Raw genomic sequence first — 19,673 nt, 5'->3', positions numbered from 1 at the left:
CATTTTGACTCCATCTCAGCTCCATTATAATCAACTTTGTAAAATAAGTAGATATTCTTGGTCCTAACCTGTTATCTGCTGCCTTTTGGAATATTTTATTCTTAGAGCTCCTCTCAAGAACTGTCATTCTTGGGACTTGGAACTGCTTGAAATTTGTAGTATTTTTTTTTTTTAATGTGGATGTTTTAGATTTGCATTATTTTTCTTTTTCTTTTGAGATTCCTTTCAGTAGCTAATCAGTGGATTTTTGTTCTTTGTCCTCTGGTTCTAAAACATCTTGGCAATTTTTATTAGTGATATCTTGATATGGGCATCTGGACTCTGTACTTGTATTTCAAAACTGTTGTTTTGGGGAAATTTAATAATTTTTTAATGATTTTGCTTTGATCTGTTTTTCATAGCAGTTATTTTGAAGGAAGATTTTGTCTTATTAGATAAAAGACTGCCAGTCTTTTGATTTTGTTCTAATATTCCTTGGCTCATGGAGTCATTAATTGCTGTAGCCTTTTTTTGGTTTTCAGGGTTCTGTTATTTGATAAGGTTTACTATTTCATTTTCTGTGCTATTTGTTCTTCCGATTCTTTTTTTTCCCCCAAATCTTTTATTTTATTAAAAAAAATCTTTTGCCTAACTTAGTTTAGGAAGTCATATAATCTTTGGGGAAAAACTTTTTTTATTTTTTCCTTTAAAGTATAGCTTTCAGTGATTTGAATACTATTCTTCTATGCTGAATAGTTGAATATTTCTAGATTTATAATAATTCTTTAAAGTGGTGATTGTCTTATTAAATTTACTTATCTTGCCAGCTTTAGTTCCGAACTAAGGCTTTGTGCCATAGACAGTGTTTTCCTCCCACTGTGCTTTTAGGTAGATTATGACCACACTTGGTATAGAACTGTTGTGTTACTTGAATTTCTGACCTTTACAACCCAGAGTTCACATCCTAAAATTAACACTTTCTGTTCCTCCTCCTGAGTACTTGAAATTCATAGTACTAGATATCAAAGTATCTGCACCAAGAGTTCACAAAATTTCTGATACTTACTGTTATAAATCTTTACTATAACTTTTTAAGTTGTGAGTAACAGTTATCTCCCAAAGTCCACAACAAGGCAGTGCTCTTTTTATAAATCTGTCTTTTGCATATAAACTCTATTATCTCTTTCTTTTTTTCTCTATTTTGAGTCTGAAGTACCCAGGTGAGAGAAAGCTTTTCCACTTCAAGTCAAACAAAATGTTTTGGTTTTTTTGCATTCATTGATAAAGCTTTTTATTTTCTTTGTTAATTTAAAAAACAAATTAGTTGATCATTGAATTTTTTTCTAAACAATTTTTTTTAAATGTAGCCCTTATTGAATTTTTTGTCCTTTTTTGGATTATTGACTTTTGTTTAGAAAGAGAGGTTCCACATCTCTTTCTCTGTCTCTTTCTCTCTCTGAATTTGTCTCTGTCTCTCTCACACACACATGTATATATGTATCACTCACAATTAATATCATTAGAAAATCTGCAAAATATGTGACTTTTCAGGACATTCCTAAAGGCTAATAATGCTTAGTATTTGCTATTGGTTATTTTGTTAAAATAAGGAAGATTCATTTCACCTGAAATCACATATCATGTAATCAGGTATTAAATTGTAGTATGTGAGGACTGTCAAATAAATGCTATAGCAATCCTTTGAGAAATTATTAAGTTTGCTAGAGAGAAAGGGGGGAGATTTTAGATGAAAGGTACCACATATTTCATATTCATACTACATTTCAATAATACAAGTATGGGAATGAAAATATCTTGGATGGGTAAAGGACTCTTAAGAAGATGAGCAGAAGATGATTCTGTCAGGATATAGTGAGAGATAAGAATTGAACCAATATTTAAAAGGCCTTGAATACCAAGCATTGAAAGTTTTCTCTGATGGTATGAATCTGTATACCAGGAAGTTATGTAAAAGTTTTGAACAGGGGAGTAACATATAGAAAAGAATTTCAAGAAGATGAATCTGGTGGTATTGGGCAGAGTGCATCAATGACATCAATTCAAGAATGATTTTAAATAATCCAGTTATGAAATAATAAGGTCCTTGCTTAGAATGGTAGAAAAGTATGAACTTAAAAGTGTCTGTGTTAGGTAAAAAATAGAATCAATGATGTGACTGACCTTTTCTTAAGATTAGAACTCTTAATAATTTTGACTAGGTACTTTGGACTTAGGTAGTCATGGTTTCATGTTTCATATATCTATATCTATATCTATATCTACTTTTTTGCTGAGGCAGTTGGGGTTAAGTGACTTGCTTAGGGTCACACAGTAACTACTAAGTGTCTGAGGCTGGATCTGAACTCAGGTCCTCCTGCTTTCAGGGCCGGTTTTCTATCTACTAAGTCATTTAGCTGCCCCATATTTTTTTCTAATAATAATGTAGGATATCAGTTACTTTGTCCTGTTCTTATAAATTTGTCACCCAAGTTCATTATCATATAACTTGTAGGTGTTCATTTTTAATGCTTAATATAAATGCCACATATTTTTTCATCCATACATTCTATTCCTCATATTTTAAGTCTGATTTTAAATTTATATTTTTCTAATTTAGAATCTTTTAGAAAAATCAACTGAAAGGGAAACTCGCCAAGAATATGCCCTGGCTATGATTCAGTGCAAAGTTCTGAAACAATTGGAGAACTTGGAACTGCAAAAATATGATGATGAAGATATAAGTGAAGACATAAAATTTCTTTTGGAAAAACTTGGTGAAAGTGTCCAAGATCTTAGGTATGTTGTAAGATGACTTAATTTGAATAAATTCATTTTTAGATTTTTAGTATGTACATGTAAGAATGTATTTATTTTAGGCAAGTGTGGAAGACTAGTATTGAAAATTATATTCTAATGACAAAGATTCAGTCTTTTTCCTCTCCCACACCTAAATACAATTAATAGAGATGTTAAAATCTAATGCTTTGGTGAGTTACAAAGCTAAGAGTCTGATCTTGATCTCATGAAGATTTTAATTTAGTAAATGAGTGTGGTGATAAGACATATATGCAGATATAATATTCAGTAATATGTGACAAAGGATTGGGGGAGAGTCAGTACAAGATTTTGAAAGGTTTTATGGAAGTAGTACTATTTCAATTGAGTAAGACTTATTTAGGAAGACATTAAGTAGGTCAGAAAACTCCAGGATTTCCAAATTTCTTCCACAAAAAAGAAAGAACATCACCTTAATGTGAATATAGAGAGTTGCAGAAATAAATAAAAGGCTCATTAAAGCAGTTGTCTTCCTAAGAGGACAGAGAAATTTTGAGAAGAAAGAGATCAGAAAAATTTTTAAACAGAGAAAACTTGATACAAGGTAGTAACTAGATTGTTTCATTTGTGATTCCTGAATGTTTTTGCTTTCTTTTATTGATATTCTCTTTGGGAAAATAACGTCTTTCTCACTACTCATTAATTTACCTCCAGCGTCATTCAAAGAGAAACCTTCTCCTTTAACAAATTTTCAGTCTTTGATCTAGTAAAAAGTGGTGCTGTAAATATTTTTGTACTTGTGGATCCTTTCATTTTCTGGAAACATAGCAATGTTACTTGGTTTTTCCAAATGGTTGGACCATTTACAGCTCTAACAATAGTGCTTTACTATTGCCTGTCTTCTGAAGACTTTCAGCTATTGCCATTTTTACCTTTTATTATCTTTACCTTCTGGGGAATAATTTTATCTTCAGTTTACATTTCTCTTTGGAAAATTTTTTGGATGCCTATAAACTTGCATTTCTTCATTAGAAAACTGCTTGTTGGGGCAGCTAGGTGGCGCAGTGGATAGAGCACAAGCCTTGAATTCAGTAGGACCCGAGTTCAAATTTGGTCTCAGACACTTAACACTTCCTAGCTGTGTGACCCTGGGCAAGTCACTTAACCCTAGCCTCAGGAAAAAAAAAGAAAGAAAAAAAGAAAACTTGTTTTCTTTCATCGTTTATCAGTGAAGGAATGACTTAGATTCTGATAAATTTATATTAATTGTCCATATATATTAGCTGTTAGTCACACAAATTTTTTGCAGAGATTTTATCCCATTTAATGTATTCGATGCAAATTCTTACAGTATTAGTTTAACTTTTGCAAAAGCTGTTAGTTTTTGTTAAAAAATTTCATTTATCTTGACATGTCATCCAAATCTTATTTAGTTGAGAATTAAATGTCCCAAGGCATACTTGGTGAAAGATCTTGTTCCAATTTATTTATGATATGACATTTTACATTTAGATCTTATTTCAATTATGTGGGATTGTTGGGTTTTTTAAAAAAAATTTTTTTGGCATGTTATATTCAGACTTTGTTGCTGTGTTTTATTATTTTTGAATTTTATTTACTTAATCTGTTTTATTAATTGATTTTTAAATTTTTTGACCAATATCAGACACTTTCAGTGATCACTGTTTTAATGGTATATTCCTACTCTTCCCTCTCTCCCCCATTCCCCATTATTCTAGATCAGTGGTCCTCAAACTTTTTAAATAGGGGGCCAGTTCACTGTCCCTCAGACTGTTGGAGGGCCGGACTATAGTAAAGGCAAAAACTCACACTCTGTCTCTGCCCCTCAGCCCATTTGCCATAACCTGGTGGGCCGCATAAACGTCCTCAGCGGGCCGCATCTGGCCTATGGGCCATGGTTTGAGAATCCCTGTTCTAGATTCTTAATATTTTGTTTTTTCAGATTAAAAATTAAGAAAAATGTTATGATTTTTGAAGTAAGAAAGATTTTTGAAGTAACCCTTTAATGATTGTGTATGGCACCCAATTTGTGAATTAATTTAGTTTCTCTTGTCTTAGCCTAAAAATGAGTAATAAATGTTTTTCCAGCTATTTAAATCTTCCTGTTTGTTCTCACAAAAGATATTTTAGCTGTATTTATATAAGCACTAAGTGCCATGGAAGATTGATTTCCAGATAATTTATATATTTGTATTCACTTTGCATATTATTTTTATATATCTTCTATTTGGTTTTATTAGCAATATATAGAATATAAAGAATAAGTGAGCCTTGATGACATAGAATTCACAGAATATATCTTTGTCCCTTAAAAAGAATAAAGATAACAATAATCAACTACTTTAAGGCCTGTCCATTGTAAGAGGACCAAGCAAGTTTTGTATTAAAAAGAAAATATTCAATTTAAAAAACAAGAAAAAAAAACAGTGAGTTCTTCTACAACTAAAGGAGTTGAGACCCAAATCTATTTATGGCAATACCTAATGATTACAAAAAATAAAAACTTGGAAAATCTTATACAAAATGGTAAAAGAAAATATGAGGTTACAATCAAGAACAATATATCTCACAAAACTGACTAAAATTCTACAGTGAAAAAAATGAATTTTCAATAAAAATACTTTTAAGTATTCCAGAAATTTCTGTGTTAATGGTAGTTTCTTTATTTTTGATATACTTATATTTCATTTGAAGTTCAGAATATTTTAATTTGTATTATTGGGGGTTATGGGAAAATCTTTTGACCCAAGCTTTGAACTTCTTGAAACCTAACTTTTTAAATTTAAAAAATATATATATATACATATATATATATATATATATATATATATATATATATATATATATATATATATATATATATATATATATGTATATATATATATATATATATATTTTTTTTTTTTATAGCTCATTTGATGAATACAGCTCAGAACTCAAGTCAGGAAGACTGGAATGGAGCCCTGTTCACAAATCAGAGAAATTTTGGAGGGAGAATGCTGCAAGGTTAAATGAAAAGAATTATGAGTTGTTGAAGTAAGTTCTTACCTATTAAAAATATTTAATCTTGAATTATGTACTTCATGTTTAGATTGAAATAAGTTTATATTTTTTAAAAAGTTTTAAATTGCAAACATTTATTAAGTGCTTACTTTACTTCAGACATTGGCAATGCAAATACAAAAGTGAGATAGTCTGTCCTGCCAGTAATTACATTCTATTGTAGTGAAAGACATGGCATAGCCACAGATAAAAACAAGATATGTGCTAATAAATATATGTCATCTTTTGCCCAGGGGACTTAGTTTAATATGGGTCTGGGTTTATTCTGGGAAGACCTTTTTGTATGTACTTCTAATAGTATCTAATGGCAGTTTTAAAAATCTTTTATATTTATATATTTTAAATATTGAAAAATTGCTTTTTTGCTTATATCTTTCAAGTAAGTAATTGTGATAGTAAACACCTCACAAAAAATCTAGACCTGATCAAAATACATATCTAATACCAAGGAAAACATTTATTACAAAATCCTTTTATCTAAAGCAAAGCTATCATTGATTATTTTCATGTTGAGTAAAAATTCAAATTAAAAATTGGTCTATTTTATGTATTGTTAGCTTGAAGGAAAACAATAGGACAGAATCTATATTTCCTTGTTAGATTTCTATCTTAAAAGTAGTATAGTTTTATGTTTTGTTGTCTAGTTCATAAAATTACTATGAGAAAACATTTTGTAAATCTTAGAGAACTATAAATGTAAGGAGGTTGTGATAGTAGTTATTTCTTTAAGATCCCATATATGTTAATGGATAATGATAAATAAAGTTACCAGCAGGTTAAATTGAAATTTATATTGATTTAATTTTACTTTTATAATGAAGATTTCTAAAACACTCCTTGTATGATAAAAATGCAGTAATTAAAAATCATTTTTACTATGCAGCATGTTTTACTGTAGGCTATGCACAAAGAATTCAGGGTATAAAGAAATGTAACTTTTGCAGATTCAATTTTTATTTCATGTACATATGTACATAAAATTACAAAAAAGCTAATGGCAGTAAAAAGAAAAAAAATTCTTAAGTTTTGAATTGTAATTATTTATTCATCTATATTTAAATGGAAATACATAAAGTAGTAGATAAGTAGAAACTATCTTATTTTGTCTTCATAGCCCTAGTTACATTCCACAATCTTTTATATAATATGTGGTTAAAAAATGTAGATGGATCAGTTATTTTGATTTAATTAATCAATTTAATTAATTTTGATTTTAATAAATTTTTTTGACATTTAAACTAGTTATGCTGTTTATCTTATAAATAATTTTAATATGTTGTTATTACTATATTTAATTTCAAGTGTCACTAAAAATAAGACCATTCATGAGCATATTGGAAAGCAGTTTGGGTTGGGAACTAGGAGAAATCTGTTCAGCTATGTTTTTGACACTATATGACAGGGGGCAGTTTCTGAGACTTGGTTTCATTATTTGAAAAGTGAGTCTAATACTCTTTGTAATTCTTATAGATGGTTGTGAGATTCAAATGAGGCTCAGATAAAATAAATGTTAAAGGCTTTGTACATATATATGTTAGTCATTAAGTTTTTTGTGTAATTAAAAATAATGGTACTAATTTAAAAAGGTATCTATTCAAGATAATAGGGGCAGCTAGATGTATCAGTGGGTAGAGGGCTGGGTTTAGAGTCAAGAAGACCTTGCTTCAAATCCACCTCAGACATTTAATAACTATATGACCCAAGTGACTTGCGCAAATCACTTAACTTCTGTTTGTCTTAATCTATTGGAGAAGAGAATGGCAGAATATTCCAGTATCCTTGCCAGGAGAACCCTCAATATGGTCCACAAGGTTATGAAGAATTTAGCTCAGCAACAACAAATCTGACATAATTTTCATAATAATTTATTGTAATATTGATTTTTAACTAACTTTTTACATAAACCTTAAAGGCTTACTAGAGATGAGAGGGAAGGTTCAAAGCTATTTATCTGTAGGAATCAAACATTTCCCTCTCTGCCATGGGAGCCTTTCTTTCCAGGTTGCTACATCTGATACCTTCTTGGTTGGAGTGGAATAGAATGAAAAAGCAGATTAAAAACTTAGCATATGCCAGCAATGTCCTTAAGTAGTAATGATACAAATAGAAAAATCAAGTTAATCATTGCTCTTATGAGATTATATATAAAGGACAGCTCAGCTCTGACAGAAAAGCCAGGTGGTACTTAGGCTTTGGCAAGTGGTTCAAGGGTCAGAGTACAGTGGGAGTCTATTGTCTCTGGTAGCACTGAACATTGTTATCGTGTTCAGCATCTAATGCCATAATCAAGCTGCTCAGCAGTGGGGGTTGAGTTTGGGAATAAGAAAATCCATACGTACCCTAGTTATTAGTGATGCTGAGCCCGATATTTGGGTTACCTGTTAGCGTGCTGGTGAGCATATTGGTGTTAGCAATATTTGGGGAAAGCACCAAACTTGTACTGGTTTGTAGGCCTTTTTTGGTATGGATCTCAAATTAATATTCTTACACTTTTATAACTCTTAACAATTTAAATTGCTCCTGAAATTCTGGGGTTTTTATCTGCCTGTTAATGTTTTTTTAATTCAAGCTGGTCTGAAATGTATGGATTTTCTTTAGGTATGGAATCCATTAGTATTTTGTATAAGCATGTATATAGAACCTCATTTCAGTACTATTGTATGAGTGCTGTCCACTGACAAAGAGGTAGATACTCACTGTGGTAGTCTGAGAAAGAATATTGCTTTATATACAATTGTCTCCTGTGATCTGAAGCCTGACATTGAGATTATTATTGGAATGGACATTTGCTTTAATGTAATTATCAAACCATATTTTCAGGTCACAAGATGAATTAGTTACTGCATATTTCATGTTCTGCCTCTGTGTAGTCAAAATATACCAGAACTAGTAATCAGTCATTTAGGCAGTATGTTCCTAATTTTAAAAAATTAGATATTTTGAGCCTTTCAGAGATAAAAAATATTTCTGTCCATTTAAAGTGTTTTTTTTTTTTTTTTGGACATTTTGAACCATTATTCACTAAGCTATCAATGGTGTCAACTTTCTAAGTTATCTTTATTCATAAAAGACTTGAGTAATATTAAATATTTGTCCAACATATTTCTTACTTGTTAATATCGAACTTTAAAGCAAAAGCTCAAGTTTTGTAAGATACAGAGATATTGAGAGGTAGCATGGTAAAGCTGATAAAGAATTGTCCTCAGAAAGTCTATGTTCAGGGCCTGTCTCTTAACATATGACTTTGAGTTCCTGAGCAAATTGTTCAGTCTCTCAGTGCCTTAGGCAGCTCTTTAATTATATAAATTATAATACAGGTGTCAGTCTGCATTAGTCTTCTAGAACAAAGGACAAACAATAATAGGAGCCTCAGTCAGACTGTTGAAGACTTTAGCTTAAAAAGGCCAAGATCTCCCATTTTATCCAAGGCCATTGCCAGTCATCCTTATCTATATCTGACTATTGGGTCCAGATAACTCTGGAGGGAAAGTGAGTCAGGTGACCTCGAACAACCCTCTGTTACTTAAATCCAATTCACTTGTATGTGATGGCATCACCTCTAGGAGAGCAAAGGACAAACAACAACAGTCTGCATTAGTCGAGGGAGTTTTCTCATTTGGAAGTTCCCTAAATTTGGAAGTTCTAGTTCCCTACAATCTAGTCCCATCACAAAGATATATAGAGATTTAAGGATAGCCAAGTGATAAAATATTCAAATCAAGTTCTTAATACAATCCTATTATCTAATTTGACATTTAATTTTACCTGCTATGTGGTGCCCAAGGAGTCTTATTGGTTAATTGATATTGCAAGGTAATTTTTTTGTGTTCCTCAGATGCAGTGAAGCCTATGGATTCATCAACTATTTGTCATGCTCACTGTATGACTAATCTTCTTATTTTGTACTTAACAGTGTGGACTAATAAGCACAAGGTATTGCGGGATTATTACCTTCATAGTCCTGGACATTGGACCTCTTAATGTAACATCAGATCTGGTGTTTTTATTTATTTATATGATTGTTGTATTATATTGCTGAATGTACACACTAATCTCTAATTCCATCCTAATCTCACAAAGCAAATATTTACTGAATTGCAAAAAGACATGGCAATGCAATGATAAAAAATGTTTTTAATATTTCTGAGAACTAGACAAATGCAACAACAGACTGACAAAATGGATTTTATGGCAAACTTGGGTATCTGAGATGGAGGTAAAATGTGGAGGGGGGTGCCTTCTAGACATGAGGGTTTGGTGTGGAGTATAGCATGTATAAAATTATGTAGAGAGGAATTGGAATGTGGTGTGTGAGGAACAGCAGTTAAAAAGTTTTTGCACAAAACCCCCAACACAACCAAGATTAGAAAGAGAGCAAAAACATGGGAAACAATTTTTATAGCCAGTGTATCTGATAAAGTCCTCATTTCTCAAATATATAGAGGAGTGAGTCAAATTTATAAGAATATAAGCCATTTCCCAAATGATAAATGGTCAAAATATATGAACAGGCAGTTTTCAGATGAAGAAATTACAGCTGTCTCTACTCATATAGAAAAATGTTCTAAATCACTTTTGATTAGAGAAATACAAATTAGAAGAACTCTCAGATACCACTATACCTACCAGATTGGCTAATATGACAGAAAAGGAAAATAATAAATATTGGAGAGCTTGTGGGAAAATTGGAACACTGATACATTGTGGTGGAGTTGTAAACTGATCTACCATTCTGGAGAGCAAACTAAGCCCTTTTTAATTTAATGTAATCAAAAATCCATTTTGCACTTTATAATGTTCTCTATCCCTTGTGTGGTCATAAATACTTCCCTTCTCCATAGATCTGACAGGTAAACTATTCCTTGCTCTCCTGATTTGCTTATCATCCTTTTATATCTATAAACTATGGACTCATTTTGGCCTTATCTTGGTATAGGCTGTTCTGCCATACTGTTTTCCAGTTTTCTAGTAGTTCTTGTCAAATAATGAGTTCTTTATCAGAAAAGCTAGAGTCTGAGTTTATCAAACAGTAGGTCACTATAATCAAACTGTGTATATCCTTTGATCCAGCAATACCGTTACTAGATTTGTATCTCTAAGAAACCATAAAAAAGGGGAAAGGACTACATATTCAAAAATATTTATAGAAGCTCTTTTTGTGGTTGCACAGAATTGGAAACTGAGGGAATGCCCATTATTTGAGGAATGGTTGAATAAGTTATGGTATATGAATGTAATAGAATACTCTTCTGCTAAAAGAAATGCTAAGCAGGAGGATTTAAAAAAAATCTGGAAAGACTTACATGGATTAATGCTGGGCAAAGTGAGCAGAATCAAGAGAACATACAGTAACAGCAACATTGTGCAATGGTGAACTATGATTGACTTATGCAATACAATGATCCAGGACAATTCCAGAAGTCTCATGATAAAAGATGCTATCCTGATGCAGAGAAAGAATTATGGAGTTTGAATGTAGATTGAAGCATGCTATTTTCACTTTTCCCCCCCTCATACTTTTCCCTTTTCTTCTGTTTCTTCTTTTACAACATGACTAATATGGAAATATGTTTACATGATTGCACATTTATAACCAGTATCACATTGTTTGCTGTCTTGAGGAGGGGGACTTAAGGGAGTGGACTTAAGGGGGACTTAAGGGACTTTAAGGAGAAAAAAATTTGGAATTCACAGCCTTATAAAAATGAATATAAATATAAAAACTATTTTTGCATGTAATTGGAAAAAACAAAGTGCTATTTACAAAAAAAAGAAAAAAGAAAACCTAGAATGAGAGACCAAATTAGTTCAGTTGATTAATAAATTAACAAGCATTTATCAAGAACCCTTCATTGTATTAAGTTCTAGTGATAGAAAGACAAAAATGAAGCAATTCATTTCTACCTAAAATGATGTAAGATCTCCCTTGCGAAGAGGTTTCCTAAGCCTTAATATTGACCATCCAAGACAGTAAGTCAGTATGAGTTGCTCTTAGAGAAACCATGTTTCAGTCTTTGGTACTAAGGGACTAAATTAACTCTGTCCACTATCATCAGAGAATCTTTCATGGAAGTGTCCTAGACAAATGGTTCTTTTCCTGCTTGTTTTTCTCTCTCTAATTAAGAGGTCTCTATCTAGGTTAAAGGTTTTTTCTCTGCTATGACTGCCACATGGTGTTTTATTTACAATTATTTCACCCCTACCCATCTTAAGTAATAGCTGGCTCTGTCTTTCTGTTTTGTTCTCTGGAACACATTCTATCATTAGTCAGTCCCTCTTGAATCCAGAACTTTTCCTTTTATTCTCTTTCCATCTTTTTTTCATTCACAAGATTCTGGCTTTCTTTAGAATATCTGTTGTGTCCTGATACCTCTTATCTTATGATATTCTCTTCTCATAGACCATGACTTACTGGTCAAGAAGAATGATTGGTATATACCTTGTTCTTCATTGTCATTTCCAAACCCTTTCCTTGTCATCATAACTCAGCATCTTCTTTGAAATTTACCTAATCCATCTGTCTACATCCTTATTTCTTTAATTTACCAACCCTGTGGTTATTTTCCTTCCATTTTCAAGGAGTGTAACACTTGACTTAGTCTTCTCTGAAGGGAACTTTAGGATGCCTTTTTATTTATTTATTTGGTTTTTAAAATTAAAAAAAAATATATATATATGTATGTGTATTTATTTTATAATTATAACTTTTTTTTGACAGTACATATGCATGGATAATTTTTTACATTATCCCTTGCACTCACTTCTGTTCTGGTTTTTCCCTTACTTTCCTCCACCCTTTTCCCTAGATGGCAGGCAGTTTTATATATGTTAAATATGTTATAATATATCCTAGATACAATATATGCGTGCAGGACTGAATTTCTTGTATTTGAATCTGTACTTGTAGTTCATTAGTTCTCTCTGGAGGTGGATGACATTTTTTCATCATTAGTCCTTTGGAATTGTCTTGGATCGTTGCATTGTTCAGAGCAGCCAAGTCTTTCTTAAATGATCATTAGAACAGCATTGCTAGGGGCAGCTAGGTGGCACAGTGGATAGAGCACCAGCCTTGAATTCAGGAGGACCAGAGTTCAAATTTTAGACACTTAACACTTACTAGCTGTGTGACCCTGGGCAAGTCACTTAACCCCAGCCTCGGGGGGGGGGGGTATATATATAAATAATACATACATATGTATTATAAATGGTGAGAACATTGTTGAAGTTTAAAATGGATAATTTCTATTATTTTAAATTAAAATTTTCTTATATAAAGAAAACATATATGAAAAACTTCATAGACAATATCTCAGATAGGATGTGATTATGTTGGAATGTTTCTGTGGTGTAAGAAATTATGAGCTGATTGATTTAGAAAAATATAGAAAAACTTAGACATATGTAGGAAGATGCAATCTACCCTCAGAGAAACAGATGATAAGAAATAACCATAGTATGTGAGGAGTGTATGCATGTGTATATAAATGTGTTCATCAGTATCATTGCAAATATATTCATATATCCATGTTTAGTTGTAATCTCTGGGAGACGAGGTAGGTAGGGGACAAGAAGGATAAAAAAAAATTAAGAGTGCATATCAAGGAACAAGAGAAAAAAAGAAAAACCAACAAGGAAGCAAAGAAGAGCTGAGCAGCTTTGAAAACAATATGTAGTATTTATTATATTATTTCTTGAAATGAAAATGTGTTTTATGTTGAGTCTTTTCCTGTGTTTTGCTATGTATATAGCAGATTTTTTTTCTTTTGTATTTGTTAAAATAAATTTAAAATTTCACAAAAATAAATAAAATCTATATTTAATTTTTTTTTTTTTTAGAATCTTGACAAAGCTTTTGGAAGTATCAGATGATCCACAGGTCTTAGCTGTTGCTGCTCATGATGTGGGAGAATACGTACGACATTATCCACGAGGCAAACGGTAGGAGGCTTTTCAGTATCTGAAAAATGACTAACATTAATATTTTAACATCTTTTAAATTTATTTTTATTATGCATTATTTAAATTAGTTTATCTAATTATATTGACATTGATTTAATTAATAACAAAATTGTTTAATACTTTTAAAATGTTGTAATGGAATATCTTTTATTTCTTGAAAAGTATCTTTTCTTCGTATTTTGAAGGGCTGTCAATTTCACTTTTCCTCATGGTTGACTTTTTCAATTGAAAAAATATTTGTAACATGCCTCTACATGATCTCCTGGCAGTTACAATGACTAGTCTGCCCTAGGCCCAACAGAGTACCTTTGACCACTGACCTTTGCAGTGTCAACTCTACCCGGCTCGTCTCCTCTGAGGCCTTCAAAGGTCTCTGGCCACTATTTCTTGAATCTATAGTTTAGTAATCGGTAGTGCACTCAAGAACAGCCACGTGTAATCTTAAAACCCTTTATTATACTTACTCACATAATGCCCTGACTTGTCAACTCTCTAGTGAACACCTGGTCTGAAGACCCACGTGTTCTCTACCAAACTTCTTACCTCTCAGCTTTCCATCAGCTTGACTTGGCTACCCCAGGTTAGGGAGCCAGGTTAAAGAGAGCGACTGCTGTCTGCAGTGGGCTTATAAAGGGCCTGTGAGGTCACACACACAGCCAGTCAGTGAGAGAGTCACCCATTACGAAGCTATCTCAATATGGCCAGGATCCCACCCACAGGGCAGTCCTATATCCACAGAGAATACTTCTGGGCAACTCAAATCTCCTGGTGCACTGTGGCGCCATCCATTTAAAGGGCCCTTATAATTCCCTTCTCTTGTTTTGTGGGAACTGCAATATCTTTTATTTCTTTAAAAGTATCTTTTCTTCATATTTTGAAGGGCTGCCAATTTCACTTTTCCTCATGGTCGACTTTTTCAGTTGAACAAATATTCATTAAGTTCTTGCTACACTGTGCTACTAGGCATCGAAAATACAAAATTGAAGAACCACACAGTGTCTTTTGTGAGGAAGCTTGCATCTAATAGAGGAGATGAGATATAGTGGTCTTATAATAAGGTTGGTTGCTGTAGTCTCTGCTACCAGTGGCCTTTTCTTATGTCTCACTAGCCTTGGTCTCTGCAGCATTTGATACTGTTGTACATTCTAATTTCATGACCATTATCATATTGTTCTTTTTTCTCTCTGACCATTCCTTTCTTGGTCTCTTTGAACAAATATTGTGTGCAAAAGGGTAATTTTTTTTATTGGATATTAGTGAATTGTTCATTTTAGAAATTGTAGGTTCTGTCTCATAATCAGGGGAGTCTTCACAGAGAAGAGAATAATTTAGTTCCAATTTGAATAATCTAGTAAGTTGTTTCTAGTAGATTATTCTAGTTAAAAAATTTGATTAGAAGGGGCAGCTAGGTGGCGCAGTGCATAGAGCACCAGCCCTGAAGTCAGGAGGACCTGAGTTCAAATCTGGCCTCAGACACTTAACACTTCTTAGCTGTGTAATCCTGGGCAAGTCACTTAACCCCAATTATTTCAGCAACAAACAAAAAAGAAAAAAAAATTAGGGAGATAATAACATTTTGGGGACAAAGTAATCAAAGGAGAACAAAAGGGAGAGTGGTTTGCCAAAAGGAAAATTAATTAGGCTGAATTATGTTGGTGAGATTGAGATATGGAACTTCAGAGGATAAGGCATTTAGTTCTGAACCTTAATGTAAAAGGAAGCAACTATAAGTTTAGGAGAATCTATGACAGTGTTGAAGTGGGGAAAGCTGGTTTTTTTTGTTTTGTTTTGTTTTGAGAGGCAATTGGGGTTATGTGACTTGCCCAGGGTTACATAATTTAAGTAGTATGCATTAAGTGTCTGAGACTAGATTTGAACTCAGGTCCTCCTGACACTTCATAGCTGGTGCTCTATCCACTGTCCTCAGGAAAGCTATTTTAACAGTAGCTTTGATTGTTTGGGCTAGGTTTATATTAGGGATAAGGAATCTGTAGAACAGTGTTCTGAACCTGAAGTTTGTGAATTAAAACAAAAAATATTTGATAACTTATTGATTTCTTTTGTAACCCAATAATATTTCATTATATTCATTTAAAAACATTATACTCATAAGAGGTCCCAGGCTTTATCAAATTGCCAAAAGGTCTGTGACACACAAAAGGTTGAGTTGCTGCTGTTGAAGATGAAGTTTATTGAAGATGAAGTTTAATGATCAAGATGAGCAGTTTATGGTGATGGGGGAGGACAGATTTTGTAGATCATAAGATTATAGATTTTAAGCTGAAATGACCCTCAAAAATCCTTGAACCAATTTTTCTCATCTTGGGATAAGGCTTCAATGGGGCTGAGATGGGGCTAAGAGAGGATAAGTCAATGATGTCAAGTTCAAATAGAAGCACATTTATCTTATATCCCTGCATCTAGCTTCCTCTTGGCTTAGAAAACAACAAAAGAACATCATCTATGTTGTATAATATTTTCATTTATTTTGTGAAACATTACTTAATTGTGTTTTAATTTGGTTCTGCTCAACCCACAGCTTTTGATTTTGATGCCTCTAGAGAAAGTGACTTGTTTAAGATCACACAGGTGTCAGAACAAGGATTTGAATTTTGGTCTTTTGTCTCCAAATTCTTTTCACCATACCTTTCTGATTGAGTAAATTAGCTATGTATTTATAAGAAATATATAAAATATTCTTGTGAATAAGGATGTTTTAATAGTAATGGGAAGTTAGTAGTATCACTAGAAGTCTTAACATGTATTACATATAATTTGTGTTTTCCATATTTATTATTGTTCTGCAAAATGTTCTATCCTGGCCTTTGATTTTTTTTTTCTGAAAACTAATCAAAACCTTAAAATACAAATGTCATAGTATTAAATTTTGTTTCTAGTTTATAGCTTAAGCTGTACATAAATTGGTTTTCTTTTCTCCTTTATGATTAGAAAATATATGGTAACCAGCAAATTTCCTACTTTTTGCTCCTTTAATTGCTAACATTTTCTTTCCTATGCTACTTAAACCATCTCTTATTTAGTCCTGTCCTTCTCCAGTTTCTATCCTCCTTTGTCCTTTCCTTTTTATGTCTTTTATAACCAACTCCATTTCATCCTGAATCTCTTCCTCTTACAGTCTTCAACACAGAGACCTCAATTGAATTGTACAAAACTTGTTGCATCACACTTCTACTTGTGGCTCTTCCTTCTGTTCCTTTCAATTTATCATTGTATTTTAGTTGGTCAATTGTGTCCAGTTCTTGTTGACCCCTTGGACCATAGCAGAAAGCTCATGTTGTTTTTTGTTTTTTTAAACTAAAGCTTTTTTATTTTCAAAACATATGGATGAATGATTTTTCAACATTGACCCTTACATATAGCCTTGTGTTCCAAATTTTCCTCTCCTTTCCCCTTCTCCCTTCCCTAGATGGCAAGCAATCCAGTATATGTTGTACATGTTAAAATATATGTTAAATCCAATATATGTAAACATGGGGCAGCTAGGTGGTGCAGTGGATAGAGCACCAGCCCCGAAGTCAGGAGGACCTGAGTTCAAAACTGGTCTCAGGCAAGTCATTTAACCCCAATTGCCTCAGCTAAAAAGGCAAAATTAAAAAAAAAAAAAAAAGGACTATGTAAACATTTATACAATTATCTTGCTGCATAAAAAAAATCAGATCAAAAAAGGAAAGAAAATGAGTAAGAAAAAAAATGCAAGGGAACAACAACAACAACAACAAAAACGTGAGAATGTTATATTGTGATTCAGACTCAATTCCCACAGTCCTCTCTCTGGGTGTATGTAGATGGCTCTTTTCATCATAAGATCACTGGAACTAGCCTCAATCATCTCATTATTGGAGAAAATCACATCCATCAGAATTGATTGTCATATAATATTGCTGTTCCTGTGTACAATGATCTCCTGGCTCTGTTAATTTCACTTAGCATCAGTTCATGAAAGTCTCTCCAGGCCTCTCTGAAATCATCCTACTGATCATTTCTTATAGAACAATAATATTCCATAACATTCATATACTATAACTTATTTAGCCATTTTCCAACTGATAGGCATCCATTCAAGTTTCCAGTTTCTGGCCATTACAAAAAGGGCTGCTACAAACATTTTTGCACATATAAGTCCCTTTGCCTTCTTTAAGATCTCTTTGGGATATAAGCCCAGTAGAAACACTGCTGAATCAAAGGGTATGCACAATTTGATAACTTTTTGAGCATAGTTCCAAATTGCTCTCCAGAATGGTTGGATCTGTTCACAGTTCCACCAACAATGTATTATTGTCCCAGTTTTCCCACATCCCCTCCACCATATGTCATCATTATCTTTTCCTGTCATTTTAGCCTTTCTGAGAAGTGTGTAGTGGAATCTCAGAGTTGTCTCAATTTACATTTCTCTGATCAATAGTGATGTAGACACCTTTTCATATGATTAGAAATGGTTTTAATTTCTTCATCTAAAAATTGTTCATATCCTTTGACCATTTATCAATTGGAGAATGGCTTGAATTCTTACAAAGGTGAGTCAATTTGATGAGAATTAGATAAGGAGTATCTAAATGAAATTAGGTTTAATTGAGGTCTTAGTGGCAGGTTGGGGTACAGGGAGTCAAATAGAGCTCCCCTTCAACCCCTTTGGATTCGGTGCAAGGATACTGAGTTAAATGAGGTTTAGTAGCGGCACAAAAGTCCTCTGTAAAGGTATTTACAGACTCGAAAGCCTAGATTGATAAAAGAGGTTTATTGTGGGGTTTGGAAGTAAGGTTAGAAGGTGGAAAGACACTAGGGCCAGGGCTGTCACCATTGGGGAGAAACCCCTGACATAGCTGGGGCAAGGATGCCATGTTTGGGACTTCTGCAAAGAGTTGATTCCAGTTTCCCCCTTTTATAATGGGGGGGCTTTTGATAATCTTGAAGGGGCTCCTGTGGAGTCTCAGGTTGACTCCTGGCTAGGTTTCAGCCAGGGTTTTGAATAGAATTCAATGGATTTTAGATAAGGAACTTTGTGCTTGGGGTGGGGGTTGGGAAACCTGAGCAGATCTTTAGAATGGGGGCTGGGACAGTCCCAAGTTAGCTCAGATCCATAGGAGAGCCTGGATATCTCCCATTGGAATTCAAAAGGGTGCTTTTGACCAGGACTTGTGAATCAAAGGTCAGCCATGGGGGTTGGGAATCAGAAAGGAATCTTAAAGGGGCCACAACCCGCATCACATTCTCTATATAATTTAGAAATGAGGCCAGATCCCATGTTCTTTGCTTCCCTTACAATATCTATCCATTTGATCCTCTACCCTCCTCTTCTCTTTTTGCATTCATTCTTTCCCAGCATCAGAGTCTTTTCCAGAGTCCTGTCTTCTCATTATGTGGCCAAAGTATTTTAGCTTCTAATGAATAGAGTGAATTAATTTCTTTAAATATGATTTGATGATCTTGCTTTCCAAGGGACTCTCAAAAATTTTCTCCAGCATCACAATTTGAAAGCATTAATTCTGTGGCACTTAGTTTTTCTTATAGTTTATCTGTCACAGCCACCACTGCTGGAAAAAACATAGCTGTTATGAACTTTGTTGTCAAAGTGGTATCTTTGCTTTTTAGTATGCTGTTCAGATTTGCTATATCCTTCCTTCGAGGGAGCCAAGTTTTTTAATTACATGACTTGATCTCATTCTGCCCAAGAATATAAAATCTATCATTGCTTCCATTTTTTTCCCCTCTATTTGCCAGAAAATGATGGGATCATTTGCCAAAATGATAATTTTTTTTGGATGTTAAGCTTCAAGCCAGCTACTATATTCTCTTCTTTCACCATCATCAAAAGGCTTTTAAATTCTTCACTTTTTTTCATCAGAGCAGTGTTACCA

General features: G+C 33.1%; 1 protein-coding gene across 5 annotated transcripts in view; it reads left to right on the top strand.

The window, feature by feature from the left end:
* The window catches only part of ATP6V1H (ATPase H+ transporting V1 subunit H), a 106,349-nt gene that overhangs the window by 53,356 nt on the left and 33,320 nt on the right, over positions 1–19,673 (top strand). For all 5 annotated transcript variants that reach the window (XM_074278323.1, XM_074278332.1, XM_074278349.1 and 2 more), the window contains 3 exons: positions 2,597–2,775; positions 5,686–5,811; positions 13,675–13,776. In XM_074278323.1, coding sequence (XP_074134424.1) covers positions 2,597–2,775; positions 5,686–5,811; positions 13,675–13,776 — 407 coding nt within the window. The remainder of the gene's footprint in view (positions 1–2,596; positions 2,776–5,685; positions 5,812–13,674; positions 13,777–19,673) is intronic.

Source organism: Sminthopsis crassicaudata, chromosome 1, assembly GCF_048593235.1.
Source record: "Sminthopsis crassicaudata isolate SCR6 chromosome 1, ASM4859323v1, whole genome shotgun sequence".
NCBI classification, from domain to species: Eukaryota; Metazoa; Chordata; class Mammalia; order Dasyuromorphia; family Dasyuridae; genus Sminthopsis; species Sminthopsis crassicaudata.
This window is presented reverse-complemented; position numbering and strand designations above follow the sequence as displayed.